The sequence below is a fragment of the Eubalaena glacialis genome, chromosome 10 (assembly GCF_028564815.1).
Source record: "Eubalaena glacialis isolate mEubGla1 chromosome 10, mEubGla1.1.hap2.+ XY, whole genome shotgun sequence".
Classification (NCBI taxonomy): Eukaryota; Metazoa; Chordata; class Mammalia; order Artiodactyla; family Balaenidae; genus Eubalaena; species Eubalaena glacialis.
The window spans coordinates 57,692,812-57,714,486 of NC_083725.1; the positions used below are offsets into that span (position 1 = coordinate 57,692,812).

General features: G+C 38.1%; 1 protein-coding gene across 11 annotated transcripts in view; it reads left to right on the forward strand.

Moving 5' to 3' along the window:
* The window catches only part of SYTL2 (synaptotagmin like 2), a 100,054-nt gene that overhangs the window by 64,764 nt on the left and 13,615 nt on the right, over positions 1-21,675 (forward strand). For 4 of the 11 annotated variants that reach the window (XM_061204062.1, XM_061204066.1, XM_061204063.1 and 1 more), the window contains exons 6-12: positions 553-667; positions 1,784-2,587; positions 5,797-9,696; positions 12,490-12,591; positions 14,566-14,619; positions 15,868-15,915; positions 19,432-19,526. In XM_061204062.1, coding sequence (XP_061060045.1) covers positions 553-667; positions 1,784-2,587; positions 5,797-9,696; positions 12,490-12,591; positions 14,566-14,619; positions 15,868-15,915; positions 19,432-19,526 — 5,118 coding nt within the window. The remainder of the gene's footprint in view (positions 1-552; positions 668-1,783; positions 2,588-5,796; positions 9,697-12,489; positions 12,592-14,565; positions 14,620-15,867; positions 15,916-19,431; positions 19,527-21,675) is intronic. The other 7 variants (XM_061204070.1, XM_061204072.1, XM_061204071.1 and 4 more) reach the window with 5 other exon arrangements.

The window sequence follows — 21,675 nt, forward strand, 5'->3', positions numbered from 1 at the left end:
TATGCTTTCTGTCATTAGAATTGATGATCATGATAGTGACTGTGAACCACTTCAAGATACCTTGTCTTTTAAATCCTTATAGGAAAGGTCAGTTACAATTATATTTAGTACAGCTTTAATCTATCACAGTGAGTCTCATACAGTAGGAAGAGCACGGGTGGGAATCTGCCCTAATTAGAGTCTCAGATTTACCCCGACCTTGACCAGCTCTTTGATATGTTCAGGCCCATGTTTTCTCACATCTGTAAAAATCTCACTTCTGTGGGATTTAGATTTGAATGCCTGGTTCTGGTTTAACTTTGTAGGACTCTGGAATTGAGTATATTTTATACAATTTTGTTCTGTGTTTATTTTGGTTGTTTTTTTTTTTTGGTATGGCATATATATGGTAATTCTTTGCTAACCAGATTAATTAAGACCATCATTTTTCAAACATGCCAGATAGAATTTACTGGATAAAGCTACCAACTATTGGAGATAATAAGCATTTGCTGACACTGAGTTGCTGTTGTGACATTTAAAATGAATTTAATAAACAATATTTTTCCCCAGCAAAGGAAGAATCCGTTTAATAGCTCCATGCTGCCAGAAGATCACTTATCTCAACAAATCAAAAACGAGCAGTCAAAAAATGGAAGGGCTGGTTTCTTTCGGACTTCAAAAGAGGGTAAATATTATTTTTATGGGCTAGATATTTTTATCTTTGTTATCTATGGACTAAGGGAAATTCTCAGAGTTCCTTTAACCAAAATAGCTTTCAAGAGAAAGTGAAAAGGACTGATGGTTTTCTTCTACTATGCTCACTGGTTTCCTGCCTGAGGGAAGGAAGCAGAAATTTTAGAAACCGGAAGTTCGTGCATTCCAGTCTCGGAGCTGACACTTGTGTGACCTCCATACCTTGGGTCCCCCCACAGTGACCTGGGAAATTTTTTGACCAGAGGCATTCAGTCATTCATTTAACAGTCTTTATAGGATGTCTACCAGGTACAGACACAGTTCTCTGTTTAAAATCGAGAGTTTGCCTCCAGATAAAAAGACCACTTGACAATGTTACAATCCTCTAATCTGTAATTATCAGCACAGTCTTCCAGGAGCATTTGATCAGATTTGTTGCTTAACTGATTGAAGTCTGCCTCTTATGGAATTTTACCATTCTTATGTACCATTAAGAAGAAACATTAGACAATTTAATCTCTTCAAAAGCAACTGTAAGACGATTCCACAAGCATCAAAGATTGGAGGAGGGGTAGAAAATTAACAAACAGTAGAGTTAGGAGTTTCAATTAGCCTGTTTTAATATTAGTGTATTTTTCCTCTCCATTGGATACACTTTATATAGCATAAAATATTTTACAGAAAAGAAGTCACTGGAACATTACCTGTTTTTTTTAACTTTTTGACAAAATTAATTTTTGTTTTAGGTATTGAGATTTTAAAAAATTGAGCTCCCTTTTCTGGTTTCCATACGTGAATTTTTTAAAGTGACTTTTGGGTTTTTTCTTTACCCTCCTTGAGGAATTTTTAAAGTTTCTTTTTTAAAAAAAATTTTTATTGAGTCTAAAGTACCACAAAGTATGTATGTAAAGCACAGCAATCTTAAATTCAATGAAGTTCATGCATGAATTTTTTAAGGCTTTTTAATTAGGTCTGTATTTATGCTTCATGCTTCATTGTCTTTAATATTTAGTGTTTTTGCTAAATGTAGATTAAGTTTATGATAGGTGTTTTAAATTATAGAGTTATTCTCCATTTGGTATATCATCTAATATGTTTTACTTTTCAGGTGAATTGTCAGAGTCCAAAGAAAAGTCATCTATCCTGGATATTTCAAGCCAAAAGTTAGAGAAAACAAAGCAGACTTTTCCAGGCCCTGAGAATGGGTCCCAAATCAAGGCTCCAATCCCCAAAGCCAGGAAAATGATCTATAAATCGCATGACTTAAAGCAAGATGATGACCAGTCTTTTCCTAGACAAAGGACAGACTCCCTGAACACAAGAGGGGCTCCAAGAGGGATCCTGAAATGCAATTCCAGTTCCAGTAGCACAGACTCAGAAACTGTTCGTTTTCATCAGAACATTGAACCCAAAAGCAAAATTGTGTCACCTGGCCTAACCATCCATGAGAGAATTTCTGAGAAGGAGCATTCTTTAGAAGATGACTCCTCCTCAAACTCACTGGAGCCATTAAAGCACGTGAGATTCTCTGCAGTGAAGGATGAACTCCCACAGAGTCTGGGGCTAGTCCATGGCCGGGAAGTAGGAGAATTTAGTGTTTTAGAATCTGACAGGTTGAAGAATGGAACAGAAGATGCAGGGGACATAGATGAGTTTTGCAATGATCCTAAGCCTTCCCAATACAGAAAGCCTTTGCTTTCTCAGCCATCAGCCTCAAGCCCGAGTACATCAAAAAATGAAACACATCAGCCAACGACTTCTGGTTCCTTTCCAATTAATGAGCACCATTCTCCCAAAGAAATTTTAACTACAAGAGCACAGTCCACTGAGAATTCACACACCATCAATGAACACAAAGCTAACTCATCAGAATTGTCAAGGCTTGAATCAAAATTGTCCAGAAGCCCTGCTGGTAAGAGATTCGTCACTACCAGGCTCTAAAAACTGAGCCAGTGGGCTTGGAATGGCCAGGCCAGCCAGCCAGCCTGGTAGAAACCCATTTTGCTTTCTAGGTATTCCCACTAAAATTCAAGCAGATGCCACTGGGGAATGTTTATGCCTCTTAATGGGTTTGCATGTTTTCCTCAATCACCAATAACTAAAAGAACCAGGATAGCACACTTTCTGGCACATTATGCTTAATCCAAAAAAAAAAAAAACATATCAATAATTTAACTAAACAAATTATAGTATTTTGAGTTAAATCAAGGTGTGTATACAGAGTGAGAAATAAACATATGCTAATACCTTTGTACAGAGTAAATATATAATTACTCACCTAATGCAAATTTATCAATTACCATTTAACCAAACTTCGGTTTCTCTTTTAATTTCAGGAGAACCGTCACTTTCTTAGCCTCAAAGGATGGGAAACTAGACTTTAAATTCTTACTATGAAAAAGCCTCATACTTTGGCCTGCCCAGGGCCTCCATCCATTTGTTCTTAGACTTTAAATGCTCTGAAGGAACTTTCTCCTTCAGCTGGTGTGAGCTGAGAGGCAATGAGAGTACTGCTTTTTCCTGCTAACTAGCTGACTAGTCCTTTCTTGAAGATCTTAGAAATCTCAGGGGATGCCTCAAACTGCTTTCCTATACCTATATGATTACTTCACAATTCTTATGTTTTAAAACAGAAGCAATGGGAAAAATCATTTTATGTACTCTCTCCCATCTTCACTAAGTCCTAATCTAACCCTATGATAATTTTTATGGTCAGGAAAATTTACAGTAGCAACAGTCAAGTTTCTAACTCATTTGCTCTCCTCCTCCCTTATTAGTCAATGTTAAGTTGACCCTGAGTCACTTTTGCTTAGCCGTACACTTTCATACTTATTCAAATCAATCCACTTCTTAAAGGACAAATCATTTCCATCACCCCTCTCCCTGGGTATTTTAAATCACTTGAACAGAAGAGAATATTTTTTTTAAAAAATTAAAAATTAGCTTCTTCAAGATATAAAGGAACTCATTTTAAGGAAACTACTAAAGTTTGAATAAACACTAGCAAATAATTGGGTGATGCTTACTTAAATGTTTATCCAAAAGATGAAAAAAATTTCTTTGGTAATATTTTCCTTTGTTATAATCCATAGGAAAAAAATGGTAAACCTTTCCTGATTTCCAAAGTGCACCTGCTTTCCCATAGACTACCTTTATAATTTTGTATTAACTATTTATTTGTGCTTTCTGATTTTTAAATCTCAATCTCATCTCACCGTGAAGTCGGGAGAAGCCATCATCAGCTAAACCCATTTTGGTTGACAGACAGGCCTTCTGGTCTCAGAGCTTATAAACAAAGTTCTGCTTACTCATTAATGCCCTGCTTTCCCCCTGCTTACCACAGAAATATATACAAGTAAATAATGGAGCATAAGAAGAAAATCAGGACCAAAAAAGAATGGTAAACTCTAATTGTGTGAATTATAAGAGTTTGACTTCAGCTCTGAGCTTTAGGACAGTCGTTATCACACTCATTATATTATACTGGAAGAAAACAAAAGAATTCCTCAAAGGAAACAAAACATTATCTGGCATCAAGTTTTTAAAATAACTGTTCTTATTTTTAAAGTAATATACCTTCATTTGAAAAGTGTAAAAACATTTGAAAAGAAATGCATACAGAATAAAACAATTATCATTTGTGATATCACCCAGCACTAACTATCACTAATGTTTAATTGTAGGGCCTTCCAATAATTTTCAGGCATGGATATAATTTAAATTATGTTTATACTGTCCAGACTGCTTTTTTCACTAACAGTGTAGTACAAGCATTTTTTTCATTGTTAGGCTTCTGTTAAACAGACTAACAAAGAATTCTTAAGGATTTCTCAAAGGAACTTTATCATTACTGACATATATTTAATAGTATAATGTGTAGTTATGAAAGGAAACCAGTATCCACTATGTGCCAATTATTGTATAAGTCTTTGTGGTTTTTACATTTAGCCAGAGTTGATGATTAAAATTAAAGAGATAATTTTATTAACTGACATCTCCTCTGGTGCATTTCAGATGTAGCTAATGTCATAAAAATTCAGCTCGCGTAATTTTCAAGAACATGTATTGTGTAGCTTAGCATTTATAAGGAAGAGCAAGAAATGCTGAAACACCTTTAGTCTTAACTAAAGGGAAAGAATGCCTGAGTTCCCTCATCTACATGTGCCATGTGCCCTGTGAATAAAGCTCAGAAAGGTCTCTCCTTACTTTTTCTTTTTTTTTTTTTTTAACATCTTTATTGGAGTATAATTTCTCCCTACTTTCTTGGTAGCCTAGAAAGAATTTAAATCCTTCTCTAGCCTCCTAGCCATTGGTTGGCAAACATCAGGGAACAGGTAGAAATCCCATTCTCCATCAGTCCTCATTTTACTTTGTCTCACAGAGACTATCTCCAGCTTACAGATTGTAGAAGGGAAATAGGGGATAATGGAGGAGCCTCTTGAGACCATGGTCCTCAAACTGCAGTATGTAAAACAACCACTGGGATAGCTGGTAGGAAAGATTCCTGGGCCCCATCTTCAGAGATTCTGGTTCAGTATACCAGGAGTAAGTAAGGCCCCTGGATGCATATATCCTCCTTGTGCCATTCTGACGTTTTGGAGGGAACTCCTTGTTTAATCTTCCTTGAACATTGTTTTTCCATCTCCTGAAATCTCCTAAGTCTGTGTTTCTCGAACTTGAGTATAAGCCCTCTCTAGGGTTTATGAGTGGGCCAGTAGATAGGTGGCGTCATAAAATCAACATGATGTATCTTCCTGGAGTGTCTATTTTATGCAAAGCTTTGAGAAAAATTAATATTTAAAATGTAACATGGGTCAGAATACAAAATCTACTTGATTTTTTAGAATAAAACAGACACTTGAAAGAAATTCCCCAATTCGGCTTACACCCCATACTTCCAGGGGCCTATGTTTACCTTCCTTTACTGTTACAGGGCATCTTTGGTAGAATATCTTAATTAGGATGGTTTACATTATAACTCCTGATAAATGCTGGTATAAACAGCTAATGGTATAGAAAATGTAAATACAAAGTGCCTTTTTAAAAGATAATGTGAGTGATTGAATAATAATTCTTTAAGCATTCTCTTTTCTTATTCAGAAAAGCATTTCTATGTTGCAGATGAACTGTCTCACGTTGAGCCTGAGTCATCTCAGGTGCCAGATCGCAGTTCTAGAGACCATCAGCAAGGTAAGCCCCCTCTTCTCAAGTCCCTAAAAGCTAAGACGTCCTCATGCTCTGGTCCACATGCCACTGAGATAAGGAAGACAACCGATGATTCCATATCTAAAGTCCTAGACTGGTTGAACCGAAGTTCTCATTCAGATGACAAGAAATCATCTCTCCAATATTCCCAAGAAATAGAGCCCAAAGAAAAAACAGACTCAAAGTCACGGATTGCTGTTGGCTTGGTGACAGATGATACCAGTCAAAAAGAAAATGGCTCAAAGGCTCTGTTATCCACCAAAGTTGAATTGACACCTGTGGGATCTGATTCAACGTTCCAGGTAGAGGAAAATATGCCTTTTGGAAATGGCGAAAATGTGAATATCAAACCCAAATCTATTAATTTGTCCTCACAAGGCAAGGAAAGTCCGGGCATACTGCAACCATTTGAAATCTCCAGTCCAAATCAAGAGAGTAAAACTGTGGACTATAGCCAAGGTTCAAAAAACGTAGGAGAAGGAATTGGGGTACTTCCTCCAACCAATAACTATTCCTACAGTGTTTGCAAAGGATCTCATGCAGAAGATCAAGTTCCATGCAACATTAAGGATGTTGACAGTTTAGGTGAAGAAGAGCCCAAGCTTTGTGTTTATGAAAAAAATAGAAGAAAGTCAGAAGTGAATTTTGACTCTTCAACAATTATCAAACAACGGAGTTGTAAAGACGATGTGAAGGCAGAGAGAGAGAGCAAAGGAAGAGATAGTTACATCCTAAAAGCTTCTTCAGAATCAGAGACTATTGAGTCACCCCCTGAGGCTACCAACAATAAATCTCCTTGGAAGAAGCCTAAGGTCCAACTACAAGAAGCAGGTGAGGTTCCCCAGAAGCAAGTGCAAAGAGAGAAATACAAAAGAGTGAGTGACAGAATATCCTTTTGGGAAGGTGAGAAAGCTGCTGCTAACTTAACTCATAAAGAACCGACATCTTCATTTAGTCAGGAACGAATTTCTGCTAAAGCATATCAGCCTGTGAAGTCCATGGACAGTTTATCTACGGGCTGTAGTAAATATAATAATCAAGTCACTGCCAAACAAGTGGTCCTAGATAAGGATGGTCAAGCAGCCCATCTCTGCCATTTTTATTCCTCACATAAAACTAAAGAGACCAGGCCCCAAATATCAGGTCCATCCAAAAATGATCCTTCAGCTGACCAACCAGGTAAAGTGTCTCTGTTTCAGAATAAGACAACTGAGCCTATAAGATTACCAGTGACAGACAGTTTGCATTATGAAAAGGACATTACTCTGCCACCACTGCAACTTCCTTCAAATGTTGGGAGTGAAATACATACCTCTTTGGAGAAAGACAGATCTCTAATTGGTGAATGGAATCCCAACTTTAAAGTTATATCCCTAAAAGAAAGAATGGATGAACCCAACACAGAACAGGTCTACAATCACTCTCAATTTGAGAATTTGAGAAAGTTTTGGGACTTAGGAGCCAATCCAAACAGTCAAGATAATATTGAGAAGAATACTACCACAAGCCAAAAAAATTCTGTGCTTTTAAATAGCCAGAAACACAAAGAATTCAGTGACATTAAATCATCAGGAAAAAATACCCATGAAAGAGAGATGCTTCTAAGCCAGAAAAAAGTTCCGGCAGGAGAAGAAATAGAGAAATTAAATTCAAAGGGCATACTCCAGGTGTTACCAAATGAAACCACATTTCCATTGAGACCACCCAGAAAGTTCACTCATCAGTTGCCAGGATATGAGTCATCAAAGGAAAACATGGGAAAAAATACAGAAGGGTTTGTTACTCCAGTGTTCAAGGACGAAAAGGATTACTCTGACCGAGAGATTCAAGAGATTCAAGAATCCATCGTGAAAACAAGCGTTTTGTCTAAAGACTACAGAGACACATTTAATGACAGCTTACAGAAGCTGCTTTCAGAAGCCTCATCAGTCATCCAGCCCTCTGGTGGAAAAGTTCATAAAAAACAAGCACTTGAACCAGGTATTTCTGAAAATAGGACATGGCCTCGAAAGACAGATTTTGCTGATACTGAGGAAGAAGCCAAAAGACCTAAGGAGATCATTAATGAGCATATAGACAAAACAGTAGCTCCTCCAAAGGTCAATTCGAACACTTTGACTGCTAGTCTAGACAAACTCCTGAAGGAAGCAACTGGAACTCCACCCTCTCCCTTGCAAACCAAATGTGAACCGGCAACCACTGGGATCAACTCTGAGTCTGAAGAGAGTAGAGTTTATGAAAAAGGGATAGAATGGAGTCAGAACACATCAGCCTATCAGAGAGAGATAATAGCTTCTTTTCCAGAGGCAGAAACTTTGGGAAATACAGCTCTCTCCCAGAAAGCTCAAAGTGGTGAGTGCCAGCTAAACATGGAGAACTTGTTTCAGATGGCTGCAGAAGGTTCTTACCCATTGGATCAGCCTTCCTATCACCACAGAAAGGGTTCTTTTGGGGATGTGGCCAACACTCCCCAAGATATGCCTTCTTCTAAGGATGCCCATCTTGCTCCTCAGAATAAGGCACTACCTTCTCAAAGGGAAATTTCTGAGACTGTAGAAAAAGTTCTTCTTCCATCCAAACCTGCACTGAATGATGTAAAGGCTGTATTACAAAAGCTACTTAGAGAAGCTTGGTTGAGTTATCCAGTTGGGAGGGAAGTAGTTTCTGGAGAAGTAAAAGCAGAATTTCCTGAAGGTGCACAGGTAGAAGGTAGCCCCTCAAATTCTCTGGGAGTTATCCCATCACAGACTACAATGGACAGCCTAGTTCCAGACAGAAAAGATTTGTATTCCTTCAGTGTAGTTCCTGATAAAACTCATAAAGTTGGATCTTATTTAGCTGCCCAAATGCCTCCATCAGAACAAACCCTTAGCTCCTCTGCATCTACTGTTGCTGAGTATGGCAAAGAGTTATCTCAGGAAGTGACAGAAATTGTGAGGGAAACAATTATTCAGCCTAAATCAGAGCTCCTTGAATTCAGCGCTGTCTTAGAAAAACTACTGAAGGAAACAATTGAAACCCCCTGCTCAAAATATGACAGTGATACAGGGACTCTTTATTCATCAAAGTTAATAGGTAGTACTGAGGTGCCCAGGCAAGCTGCTTCTGAATTCCATCCTAAGGAAATAAAAGAAACAGTAGAAAAGCCTGAGGCTCCGTCAATTACTGGGAGTGCTTTTGAGACTGGCTTTGAGAAACTCCTTAAAGAATCATCTAACGGTCCTTCTTATCAGCTCCAAGTGTCAGTGAAGGAAGAAACTCCTGAGAAGGAGCCTTCACAGTCAAAGCAGGCCAGGTTCTTGGGGAAAGTGCCCTCTTTTTACTGCACAGCCTCAAAGGCCTCGGAAATGAAACTTAAGAGTAATGTTTTCAAATCTCAAGTCAGTCAACGTGATAAAGTGTTGGGAAGAGACAAAGCTGTGACTGACTTACCAATAGATCTCTGTGGTTTTGAAAGTGGGGTTGAGATCCCTGGAACCTCACAACTTTCTGTGGACCATGAAATAGGGACCACTGAAACTATAAAACCCCCAGAGGACAGGAATTATGAAAGTGAGGTTGCAGTAGTTCGAGAAGGGGCTTTTCAGGAGCTTGGTTTCAAAGAGGCTCCTGAAGCAATTAACGTGCCCAGAAGTAGGCAACCCATTCCTCTCCTGACAAAGAAAGAAAACTCTACAAAAATAAGTAAAGTTGAATTGATTCTGGCATCACCATATAAGAGACAAGAGAAAAAGGAAGAAAAAGAAGGTTTCTCTGACTCTGATTTTTCAGATGGAAACATCAGTTCTAAGGCAGAAAGCTGCAGAAATACCTCCAGTGAGCATTTTGAAGTTTTTAACTGATTGGTTAATGAGTTGATTTATGTAATGCTGACATAAAGCATGGTGTAGTTTTTAGAATTGGGATTAATTTGACAATCCCAAATAGTACTAAATTCTTCTTTGTACTTCAGTTCTCCCTAGATTTTCTTAATAAAAAACTACATTTCCTTTTATATTCTATAATCAAATGAGTTACATAGAGATAGCTTTACCCATCAGGCAGTGTTTCAGAATCTGACTTTATTCTCACTGATCAATGATAGAATTTTTAGGTTTCAAAAATATTTTTTAAAGAACTTTTGGGGTCTAGAGAGTACCTCTAAAACATCCAAGTGTGCTTTCCTCTTGGAACTAATTAGAATTTCCTAATTGGCAGTCCATACAGGAGTCTCTAGTAAGATTTGTGGCAAGAAACTCCCATATTGGTCACACATTTCCCTTTTAAGAGCAGTAGTTTACCACATTAGTGGCTAAGTACCAGGAACAAAGTGCAAGGCTGGAAGTTTCCCTCAGATACCTTGGGCTGTGGTGTTTCTGTTGCCACTCTGTCCCTCTTGTTTGCAATTATCTGCAGGATCCTCCCCTTCTAGGGTATGCCTCAGTCTGATGACCTCACCTGATTCCACCTATAAGGGCATTACCTGGCCTGCTGCATTTCTTTGGCTCCAGCCTTAGCTAAGTGGATGGAGATCTCACTCAATTACCATATTCACCTAAGTGGACTTGGGCTTCTGGTTTCAGCCAGGCTATAAAAGATAGGGCTTGTCTCAGTTTGCTATTCTGAGCAACCTGGCTATTTTGGGAGAGAAACCCAGGAACAAATAGGGATTAGAAGTTAGCTGATTAGAGTGATGAAATGATAAAGGATGCTCTCTGGCTGGAACATTTTAACCAAAATTGCACAACAACTAATGTTGATCACCTTCCTTACTAGAAAATTAATAGAATTTGTCATTTTCTAGCTCCCTTCAGTCTCAATGAGAACAAATGAGCTTTACTGAGTGGCTGATTTGTGAGGTTTGGGCTCCTTTGCAAGTAGCTGTAGGGCCTCTTATTGAAAACTGACTGAAGAATCTACCTTTAATCCTAATTAATCAAGCTGAAGCCCCTTTAACATTTGTAACTGGTGAGAAAAGGAAAATGAAATACCAGTCTCTCAAACCAGGCATATGCAAGAGTGTAAGGCAACATCTTAAACTTGTTGAAGTAGACTTTTACTAAGCTATCCCATGAGTTACTAGGGCAAATTGACCTATAGGAGGTGAAGGGCTTGTAAATTTGCACTTACTTTACAGACTATTGCTTAATGTATATGGCTGTGTTAAAGTATACCAGCATAACTGATTGAACAGCAAAAAAGCCTATCTAAAAAAGAAATAATCAATATAAATAACCACCCAGACAGACAGAGCCCAGAGAAGATATTTTAAAATTATAAGCCAAGTAGGAGGTATAAAATAGTACATAGTTTTGTATCTTCTAACCTAAATTATTATTTTTTAAATAAATGGGTGGGGGTGGAGTGAGAGTAGGGAAGAAGCTGACAACAAGGCACCATAATTTTGATGAGCAGCCTAACATGTTTGACTTGTGGCTGAGCTCTTAACCAACCAATACCTCAGTATGTTCCTTTAAAAAGGGGGGGGGGAGGGAATGCTGGGAGATCGTGCAAAGTCACTGAGAAGGTCTGCAGTAAGAACCCTTTTAAGTTTGAACACAGAGCATCCCAAATCTAATTCATCTTAGGATCCATTTACTGGAGAATGCCTATTAACATTGGGCAGAACTGGGATGCATTTCAGGAAAGTATTGTCTAGAGAAGTAGTTCCCAAATTCATCAACTCATTACTTGAATCATTCATTGATTTAGCAAACATTTTTGAAGTGCCTGTTGCCAGCCACTGTTCTAGTCACTGAGACTACAACAGTGATGAATGAGAGGACTCAGACCAGGGCTTATCCATGATGGAGTTTCCACTGTCAAAATGGAACAATTAAGGACTATCTAGAGAAAAACTTTTATAAAATTAGATGTATTTAAAGAACTGTTCTTATTCTCTGGTTATGCCCTTTTTCTTTTTTTTTTTTCCTTGTGGTCCTAAAATGCCTTTCCTTTTATAAAATAAAGGCATTAGTAGATAATAGAGACCTTCCTCCCCACCCACCCACCCCACCCACCCCCCCCACCCCCGCCAAATGCCTTAGTAAAATAAAAAGTTGACTACCTTATGTCATTACCCAACATTTTGTTGGAAATTTCACCAGTTCATGAAACCCAAAAAGCCTACATTTGTTGATCTGGAGAATTCACCCATCTGTGTACCCAATTATACACAGATGTTAAAACATCTGAATCCTGCCTTCTATGGTTTTCAGCTAATTATTTTAATGCTCCTAAAACCATTTTGTGGCTGTCTTCAAAAGCTAGAAGTGAAAGGGAAAGATTCAAAGTCTGGCACAGAACAAATCATGTGCCTAAAATAGAGGTGTAAAAGACTAAGAGAGCACATTTCTATTAATGTAGGAATCTTGTTAATCTTGTTTCTGTATCATTTATGCTTACAAATATTTCTTGACCAGGAAAGTTATTTAAAGAATATACTAATATTCTTTAGTGGAGAAATTTTATTTTCTTCTGTTGGAGTACTTCATAGAGTGAATAAAAGTATAGAGGCTTATGGCATAATGCCTCCTTTCAACCTACCATTTCAGTGTCCATTGATTATTAAGAGTTTGGTTGTTTTCTTTTTTCTTTTGTGCAGTATTCATCGGTTTTATCTTGCAACAGGTTCAGAAGAAGAACCCAGTCCTGTTTTGAAAACTTTGGAAAGGAGTGCTGCTAGGAAAATGCCTTCCAAAAGTCTAGAAGATATTGCATCAGATTCATCAAGTGAGAATAAAGTTTGCCCCACTGTTCATGCCCCCATCTCAGCTTAAAAATGCGTATGTGCTCTTCTGTGGCCTCACTGCATGCTGAAACTGCTGAAAACCCTAAAGGGGGGTTAACAGATGAGAATAACTTTTCCCAAGTGAGCTGAAGAGGCTCAGCCTAAAGTGGCTGGAACTTTGCTTTTAAAATAACGCATGAGGTTTGGTTACTAGAATACTAGGTTTCCTTGAAGAATCCCAGTTTGAGTGTTTATTCAAGTACAGTGAGTTTTAAAAGACTGTGGTAGCTAGTGGTTCTAGTGGTAATAACTAACATTGATTGAGCACTGTGTGCCAGGACTTGGCTAAGTGTTTTACATGCATTTTCCCATTTAACTGGCATAGGCAACCCTGTGAGGGACAAATTGTTACTCCCATTTTACAGATGAGGAAAGTGAAGTTCACAGAGGTAAAGTAGTTTGCTTCCTTTCATACAGCAGAGCTGGGACTCAAAATCAACAGGCTATTAACAAGAGCATTTATGAAGTGACCGTGTTACATATGACAGTGTTGGATGTCTGATGAATTTTTGCATGATATAGAGATGAATTAGTCCCTGGCTTCAAGGACTTTGCTTTCTCTTTTATGCCTTTTCATGCATTTCTTTTGGATAGTGGAATTATAAGCCCAAAGGCTATCTGACATGCAACACTTCAGGCACACTGTTCCCCACTGGCTGCTGCTTTAACTGGTGAAGGATTTCTAGAGTACTAACATACAGCATAATGTATATAGGGACTTAGAGATTGTGACTTCTTGGGGTTTTGTTCTTAATATTTTTAAGCTAAAATTCACCCCTGGGATTACAGATGGTCATGCGAAAACTTATTGAGTGCGAGTTAACCACTGCCAAACTCATATGATTAAAATTGACCATTGTCATGTTTAGAATATTTTTACGCATCTGCAATTGAGACTGAAAACTCAGATTTTGGAAAAGAAAAGAAAAAAGAAAAAGCTATGCCACTAAACAATTCTTAAAATTCAGAGATTTTCAGGGCTCTGGGGGCAATAGTCCCAGTTTGGAATGCAGTCCTCACCCTACCAAAGATCTTGGAATCTCAGGGTTGGAAGGGACCTTGAAGGTCACCCATTCCAAACTCCCCCCAGTGCAGGAATTCCCTCTAAAGCCCCCTTAACAGGTGGCCAACCCCCCACATCCGCCTGAATGCTTCCAGAGAAGGCGAGTCCAGTCCTTTGTTGGACAGCCCTGATTGTTCTTCCTGATGTTAGTGATGGGCCCTGAGGAAAAAAAAAAACAACAAAAAACTCAGCAACAATTGTCCAATTTGGCAAACCCCTTGCCTGAGAAGCATGTGGCTATTTCCATGGTGCAGCTTTAAAGTACTCAGGAATGTGTAGGGTTAAAATAAAAAACACCATCAGCTGACGGGTATTCCTGCATGCTCCTTTCCAAATACCGATACCCACTCTCACAGTAGCCTGCCAAGATTCCACTTAGCAGCTGGTCCCCAGTTACATCTCTTCAGTTGACTTCCCAAGCAAGGCTCCCAGAGGCATACACAAATGATGATGCACGCACAGAAATATTTGTTAATGACCGTGGGTTTGAGAAGGTGTTAGTCATGGCTAGCATCTTACCCTTTCCAGAAGCATAAAGAGGCTGTTGCAGCCCTGTGCTTTCTCCTGCTGCCAGCCGATTGCTTGCTCTGAGCTAACCCTCTAACCCTTGGGAGTCCGTGTGCAGCAGTGTGCTGATGTAAGCTGCATCGGGGCTGAAATGGGAGCTCCCGCTATGGCACTGGCTCAACTAGCTAATCTAAAGAGAAAGTATTTTGGGGAAGACATCTTGGTTGCACCCCTCACCGCATCTTGACTAATTGCTTCCAACTCCGGGGGCTTCCAGGGACAGTCTCACTGTTCTTTCTCGCCAAGGGTCAGTCGTTTTAACCATTTGTTAATTTCTCCTGCACAGATCAAGCAAAAGTAGATAATCTGCCAGAAGAATTAGTGCGTAGTGCTGAAGATGGTAAATATCTTTATGTATTTGCATGTCTGTCTGTGTATTAGGTTCTGGGATGGTTTGGGCAGTCACCGGGATGCAGCTGTTAGAGAAATAGAAGAACGTCATTTGTCGCTATGTGATGAATTGTGCCTAAGTTATTATAAAATGGTTCTGATTTGGTGCATTTAATACTGCTTGTATTCTTAAGGTTTCTGCTGGTGATACTGTTGTGAGGATCTCATCAGAGACCCTAGGGAAGCGAGGGTTTCTAAAAATAGGAAATTGTATTTCTATGGGTATGGGCAGATTTTTGCTACTCTGACTTGCAAAACTCCTTGTGAAGGCAGGGAGAGTGGAGTGGGTTCCTGGGTTAAGTTATTCCTATATTTGATTCTCAAGTCTCAGCATTTAGATCTCTCTAGGTATAACTGGTAAAGATTTAAGGTCAAAGGAAAGGGTTCCAGAACAAGAGTGGGGATCCTGCCTCTGCTCAAGTAAATAACTAAGTATAGACCAAGGGTGAAATTAACTGATTCTGAATTTTAAGGAGCCAGAAGGTCTTGCAGCTTGTCAATGGATCAGGTATTACTTGGTTCAGTTATAAAATGAATAGGGTAATAGTGGTGGGAGGGATGGAAATGAGTCTGATTTTTATGGCTCAGCATTTATGCAAACATAAATATAATTTATACTTGTATGCTAGAATTTTGTTTTCTAAGTTGCCTGCACTATAATGATAAAAATGTATATTAACTGAGCTTTCTCATGTAAAATGCAGCAACAGAGCTCTTCGAAGGTCATTCCTTACTTTTATGTAATAGTTTTGTCTTTCTCATTTTATGTTTACAACCACCTCACTGAAGTAAGTGGGGCAGTGATTTTTATCTTCATTTTACAGCTAAGAAAAGCTCAGAGAAATTAGGTGATCTGTCTAAGCTCTTGTAGCTAGTCAGTCTGTGGGAGGGTGGGGACGGGCATCTCAGCTTCACTACTCCTAGTACAGTGCTCGTTCCATTTTCCATGCTGTGGCTTATTGAGTGAGAGGAAAGACACTGCACATCTCCTGTGCTGGATGTTGGATATTTAGTTGAACAGGAGACCTCAAAGAGGCTAATGAAGAATTGCACTGGGGAATGGAGGAAAGCAAGCTGAAAAACTGTCAGATGTATTCTGCAGTCTTAGTTGTGAAACTGACATTTGAGCTTTATTTTCATGTCTCTTTCATCTTTCTGTTAAAATGGTATTTATTCTCAATGTTGCTCTTCTGAGTAGATCAAAAAGCAGATCAGGAACCAGATACAAATGAATGCATTCCAGGAAGTGAGTAGCAGGATCTTTCTCACAAATGACTAAATGTTGCCACTCTACATGGTGTTAAATGTACTGAAATAACTAACCCCATTAATAACATAGCATTTATTATTATACTAAACTCTTGCAGCTTACAAAACTATTTCATTCTGACAAGGGTTTTATTAAAAATATTTTACTACTATCTGTGTTGAAAGATTAATTCATGATTCCACTGAGGGATAGTTATATATGTTTAAAATTTTTATGTATACATATGTATATGTATTATATATACACACGTTATTGCTGAGTACTATTATGCTTTTGCCAGTCTCTCTGCTCTTTGAGTCTTTACTTAAAATGAAGTTGGCACCTTCTAATATCACTTGGCTTTTATGTTGCAGTATGGTCTGGAGTATTGGATCTCTTATGGCCTTTACGCAAGGCTATAGACATGAAGCAATTTATAATGTATCTGGACCTAAGAAAGGACTGTACTTTGACAATTAGTATGTAGTATGGTCATATATGCCTCTCTACATTATCTATAGGAGCAAATTTTATAATGCGTAGGGTTTAAGCTCTGAGGTTCAAAACTAAACTCAAATAGTATAGTTCAATATATAAAGCAAGTGAACATCTGAATCTCAAGTCATAAATGTATATGACAACATGGATGGATCTAGAGGATATTATGCTAAGTGAAATAAGTCAGAGAAAGACAAATACCATATGATCTCACTTATATGTGGAATCTAAAAAAACAAAACAAAACAAAACACAGACTCAAAGATACAGAGAACAAACAGATGGTTGCTGGGGGGCATGGTGGGTGGGAAAAGGTTAAGTTTATTTTATAACTTAACCTTAAAAGGTTAAGTTATAAAATAAAAAAGCTGTGGGGATGTAATATACAGCATAAGGAATATGGCCAATAATATTGTAATAACTTTGTATGGGGACAGATGGTTACTAGACTTATGGTGATCATTTTATATGCAAATGTCAAGTTATTAGTACACAACATAATATTGTATGTCAACTATATTTCAATTTAAAAAAAGAAAGAAATGTATGTACACTTGTGGTAGCTAATATGCATCAACTAATTAATATCTACCATGAAGAAAAGATAATGATTATTCACCATTTTCTGTTCAATCTTAAGACTGCTGTTCTTAACTGTGACTATTGTCTTGAGTACAAATAGTGCATTAAAAAGGTTTTTGTGGAGGCTAGCAAAGCATGCAGATATGCGTGTGTGTCTTCTTGACGTCCCTGTTTCAGGTGGTTTCATAATCCTAGGCACTGGAGGGTTGAAGATAATGATACACACACCTGCCCTCAGGAGTCCACAGAATTTTTAATAACAGTTTCCCAGCAGTCTTTGGATGTGCTGATGATTCTTAAAGAGAAGAGCAGCCAAAGGAAGGAGCCATTAGGTAGAGAAATGCTGATGCTTGAAAGCCGTGACATCTCATCTGAAATCTGAAACTTGGCTCATGACGTTCTCCTGCTGGAGATGAAGGAGCTGAGCTTTGGCACATGACCTGACAAATTCTTAAGAACCACCTAGGAAAGAAGGCAATCCAGGCTTCAGCCCTTGGTGTGTGTTCTCTGTCCGGCTGCTGCAGAGGAAACAAGACTTCTGTCCCTCAGGGGTGTTGGGTAAAGAGGCCTTTCCAGTTGCTTTTGAACTGGCAACTGGATACTTAAGTTTGGGCATCCTAGTTTATCTTTCTGTGTTTTGTTCAACATTTAACTTGAGGAGTGAAAACAAAAATAGGCATAGACAATGTATGCCTATATGTCTGTGTCTTCATATGTGACCTCCTACTTAGCTTAGTTATTGGTCAAGGGAAATAGGCTAATCGTGTGCTAAATTCTGGGTAAATTAATTTCTCTTTTTTGTGATATTTTCCAAGATGACTCTTAATGTCTGGGCTGGGGTTATTCCTTTTCTCTAGTAAAGAGTGTATTCTTACCACAAGACAAAATGAAATGCATGATCAAAACACCAATAACTAAAGCCCAATAAATGTAAAACTGACTACATTTGAGTAACAGATATATACTTTTGAAAATAATAGGGAGTAGTGTTATGTTAAAAAAGTTTTGCATACTCATTGGGCTACATTGTGCCCTTGCGGGATCTCATCTTATACTGCTTCAGTATAAGTCACCTGAATACACACACACATGTGTTATTGTTTAATGGGAAGTAATTAAAGTAGGTATCATCTTGTGAGACACCATAAATGTATTTTGATGCATTTGTGAGCCTAAAGCTAGGTGAGAACTATTATGTGAATAAGCAAATATTTAATATGTGTAGTTCAAGTTTCTGTCTTCCTTCATTAGATTTCTTTTAACTAAAGATGAATTTAGCTAATGCTCAGGACTAAATTTGAGCCTTTTGAGTTATATGCAGAAATAATAACAATTATTTTGATTTTTTTTGACAATTTGACAATTTTGACAATTTGACAATTTTTTTGACAATTTGATTTTTATTTATGTTTTCCTAGTATCTCTTTCAATGAGAAAGTCAAGTCAGTATATTTATATCACATTGAAAAGATAATTTAAAGATTTCCTATCTGATAATGTTTATTTGTTTAGCAAATATTTACATAAGGCCTAATATGTGCCAGACACTGTTCTAAGTGCCTTGAAAAATATTAAGCCATTCAATATAGAAGCTCTGATTCACCATAAGAAAAGCTTAGACATTGTCATTCTTAGGCAAAGAAGAAGAAAGTTTTCTAACTAGAGTTACACAAATGAGGAAGCGAATTCATCATCTTATTGTGACTTCCACACATATACCTACTGTATCAGAAAGAAACCATATGCTACATTTTCATAGTAAATTCTTAGAGTATCTTAAATTGAATCATTCAAACTTGGCCTTGGGATATCTCTATTGAAAACTCTCTGAATTGACAGGTATCTAAATAATTTCTATTTTCAAAAAATAATTAGTTTTGAAATTGTAGTTTTTCACGGCTTTCTGAGGGCGAAACACTCTTGCAGGTAATCCCAACAATCACTAAAGAAACCAACCTCCTTTTAGACACTCAATAGCCAGAAAACTTTTATGATTGAGTTGTGTACAAAGATCCTTGCTATCTGATGAAATAGTTTTTCAGCCTGCAGCATGTTCAAAATGTAATATATCTCAAGGAGATGAACCAATAAAGTACAGATCCTGTGGTTCAAAGCTCTAATGTGAAAAAATATAAGTTAAAACCAATTCACATTGGTAGTAGGTTTCAGTATAATTCAAATCCAGTCCTGCAGTCCAGTAAACCTAGTGGTTTTTAAATTTTTGTTTTCTATTTGGTTCAACTCCTTGCTAGTTCTCTCTCTATAATTGCATGTTGCTTACCTTATGGTCCTGTGCATGTGAACTACTATGCCTTTAACCAATTTACAAAAACATCTCTGTTCATAGACGAAAGAAAAGTGTGTTTTCAACTTATGCCTTATGTTTGTCTGACAACTGTGAGGATAATTTTGAATGGAAATGCTACTGTTTAGTTTCCACAGTGCCTTCACAACCTGATAATCAGTTTTCCCACCCTGACAAACTCAAAAGGATGAGCAAGTCTGTTCCAGCATTTCTCCAAGATGAGGCAAGTTTGTCTTTTGTACCTTCCGAAAAATGGAACCAAATAGGTGGATTTGCTATGCCAAGGTTGGTGTGTCTGTATTCAGCCATAGCAGAGACTGAAGAGGTCAGCAGGACTGACCTTCGCCTCTCATGTCAATAGAGGTAGTGTTGTTAGTCCTGGAACAAGGCAAGGCACATCTCATTTGACTCATACAGTAACTCTTATTGGTGGTGAAGTCAAAGTGCATAGATTTGGGAATGTGACTTTTGTTTCAAAGTGGGTACAAAATAAGAAATCCAGCAGAAAAATGTTGGCATGAGCTCCTCTGTAGTTTAGAGTACAGTTGATTTGTGAAAGCTTAGTCTAGGTAGCATGACTAGCTTGAAAGCATATGTTAAAATAGTAAAGTAACAATGACATAGCAAACTTTATCGATATCAACTGGGGGTAAGCACTTTATGTACATTATCTCATTTAATCCTCCATTAACCCTGGGAGGTGGGCACCATCATTATCCCCAGATATTACAGATGAGGAAACTGAGAGTAAGAGAGGTAAGGTAACCTCACTCAGCTAGAAAGGGGTTAAACCAGCACTGGAGCCCAGATCTGACCCCCATGCTATTAACTACTATACCTACTGTCTCAAGTAAGAACATGACTATTACCTATTATTCATTTAGTACCTAGTAAGTACCAGGCACTTGATATTCACTCTGATGTCTAACTCTCACAAACAAAATGTGGTAGGTACAAATTTCTCCATTTTATAAAAGAAGAAAGAGCCTCACAGAGGTTAAGTAACTTTCCCCAAATCCAACAGCTACTAAAAAGTAGATCTAGGATTTGAACTCAGGTCCTTAACTAAGATTCCATGTTCTTGCAGCCAGGTAGTTAGGAGCCTGAGCTTTGAGGTTAGGCACTCCCAGTTCTGGCTATGCTACTAATTTGCTACGTGATTATGGACAATTTCCTTAGCTTCCCTAGTACCTACCTCATTAGATTGTGAGAAGTCAGTGAGATAATGCAGGGAAAACACATAGCACAGTGCTGACACAGAGTACCTTAATGTTAGCTGTTCCCGTTTGCAGTTTTGGTCTGATTTTTAATGGCGAAATAAAAGCTTCATCCTTAAGTGTTCTCTTAGTAGATGGAATGTAAGGAAAGCTCTGGACAATATATAAATTACATCCCTCCTCCCCTACCGCCTGGGCACCGTTCTGTCTACTCTTGAGCCTTAGATGAACTGTATCTGCAAGTATTCAGCCCTTGCATATGCTTAAGAGCCCACATTACAGTTCCTTTGGAAAGAATCACTCATTCTTTGAAACTAACTCATTAGCTGGAAGCCAGCATAGGCACCTCACGGAGTTCCTATGGTTTTATACCTTTGTAGATATGCTTTGGTCTTGGTTGGTCATATGAGTGAACCGTCTAATAATTTGGGAGGCCAATGATACCTGATTGGCCTGATTTTTAATTTTTCTCCTCCCTTCAGTTTTAACCTGCTGCCTCACTGCTCCACACAAAAGACAGTCCAAATTGTTTGAGTTTGTACATCAGAGATGCCAAATTAAGCTGTATCATTTTACCTTTCAAAGTACCTGGGGTTGGACTGAATGTTAAAGGAAGTGGGATGAAATCAGGCATTGCTTCTTTGTCCACTGTCCCTTTAAGGCTTAGTGTCAGTCACATTTGTTGAGTACCAACTTTATGAAAATCAGTGTTCCAGGTCATCAAGACAAGGTCCTATCCTTCCAATAATCACTAATGATCTGATGTACCAGGTAGAATGTATTACGGCTATGATAGGGGGAAATGGTCTGTAAGCATGTGGCAAGGGAGTATGATAATAGAGACATTAAAAATGTATAGTTTTTTTTCACCCTTGAGTAAGGATTCTTTTCTCATCCATATAAATCATAATTTTTTAACCCTTTTCTTAATCTGCGTTAGGATTGGCATCTGTTATATTGACATGTAATTGCATGGGCCCTGCAATATGTTGGCATGAACTAATCACTCCTCCATAAAGGTGTTTCCCTAACCCCAGGAGCCACTGAACTGCTCCATAAACTCTCTAACCCCCAAAGGAACTCATTCTGAAGCATAAATTCTTAAAGCTACCATCTAATAAACTATAGATCTAAATATAATAAAATTTATTATTT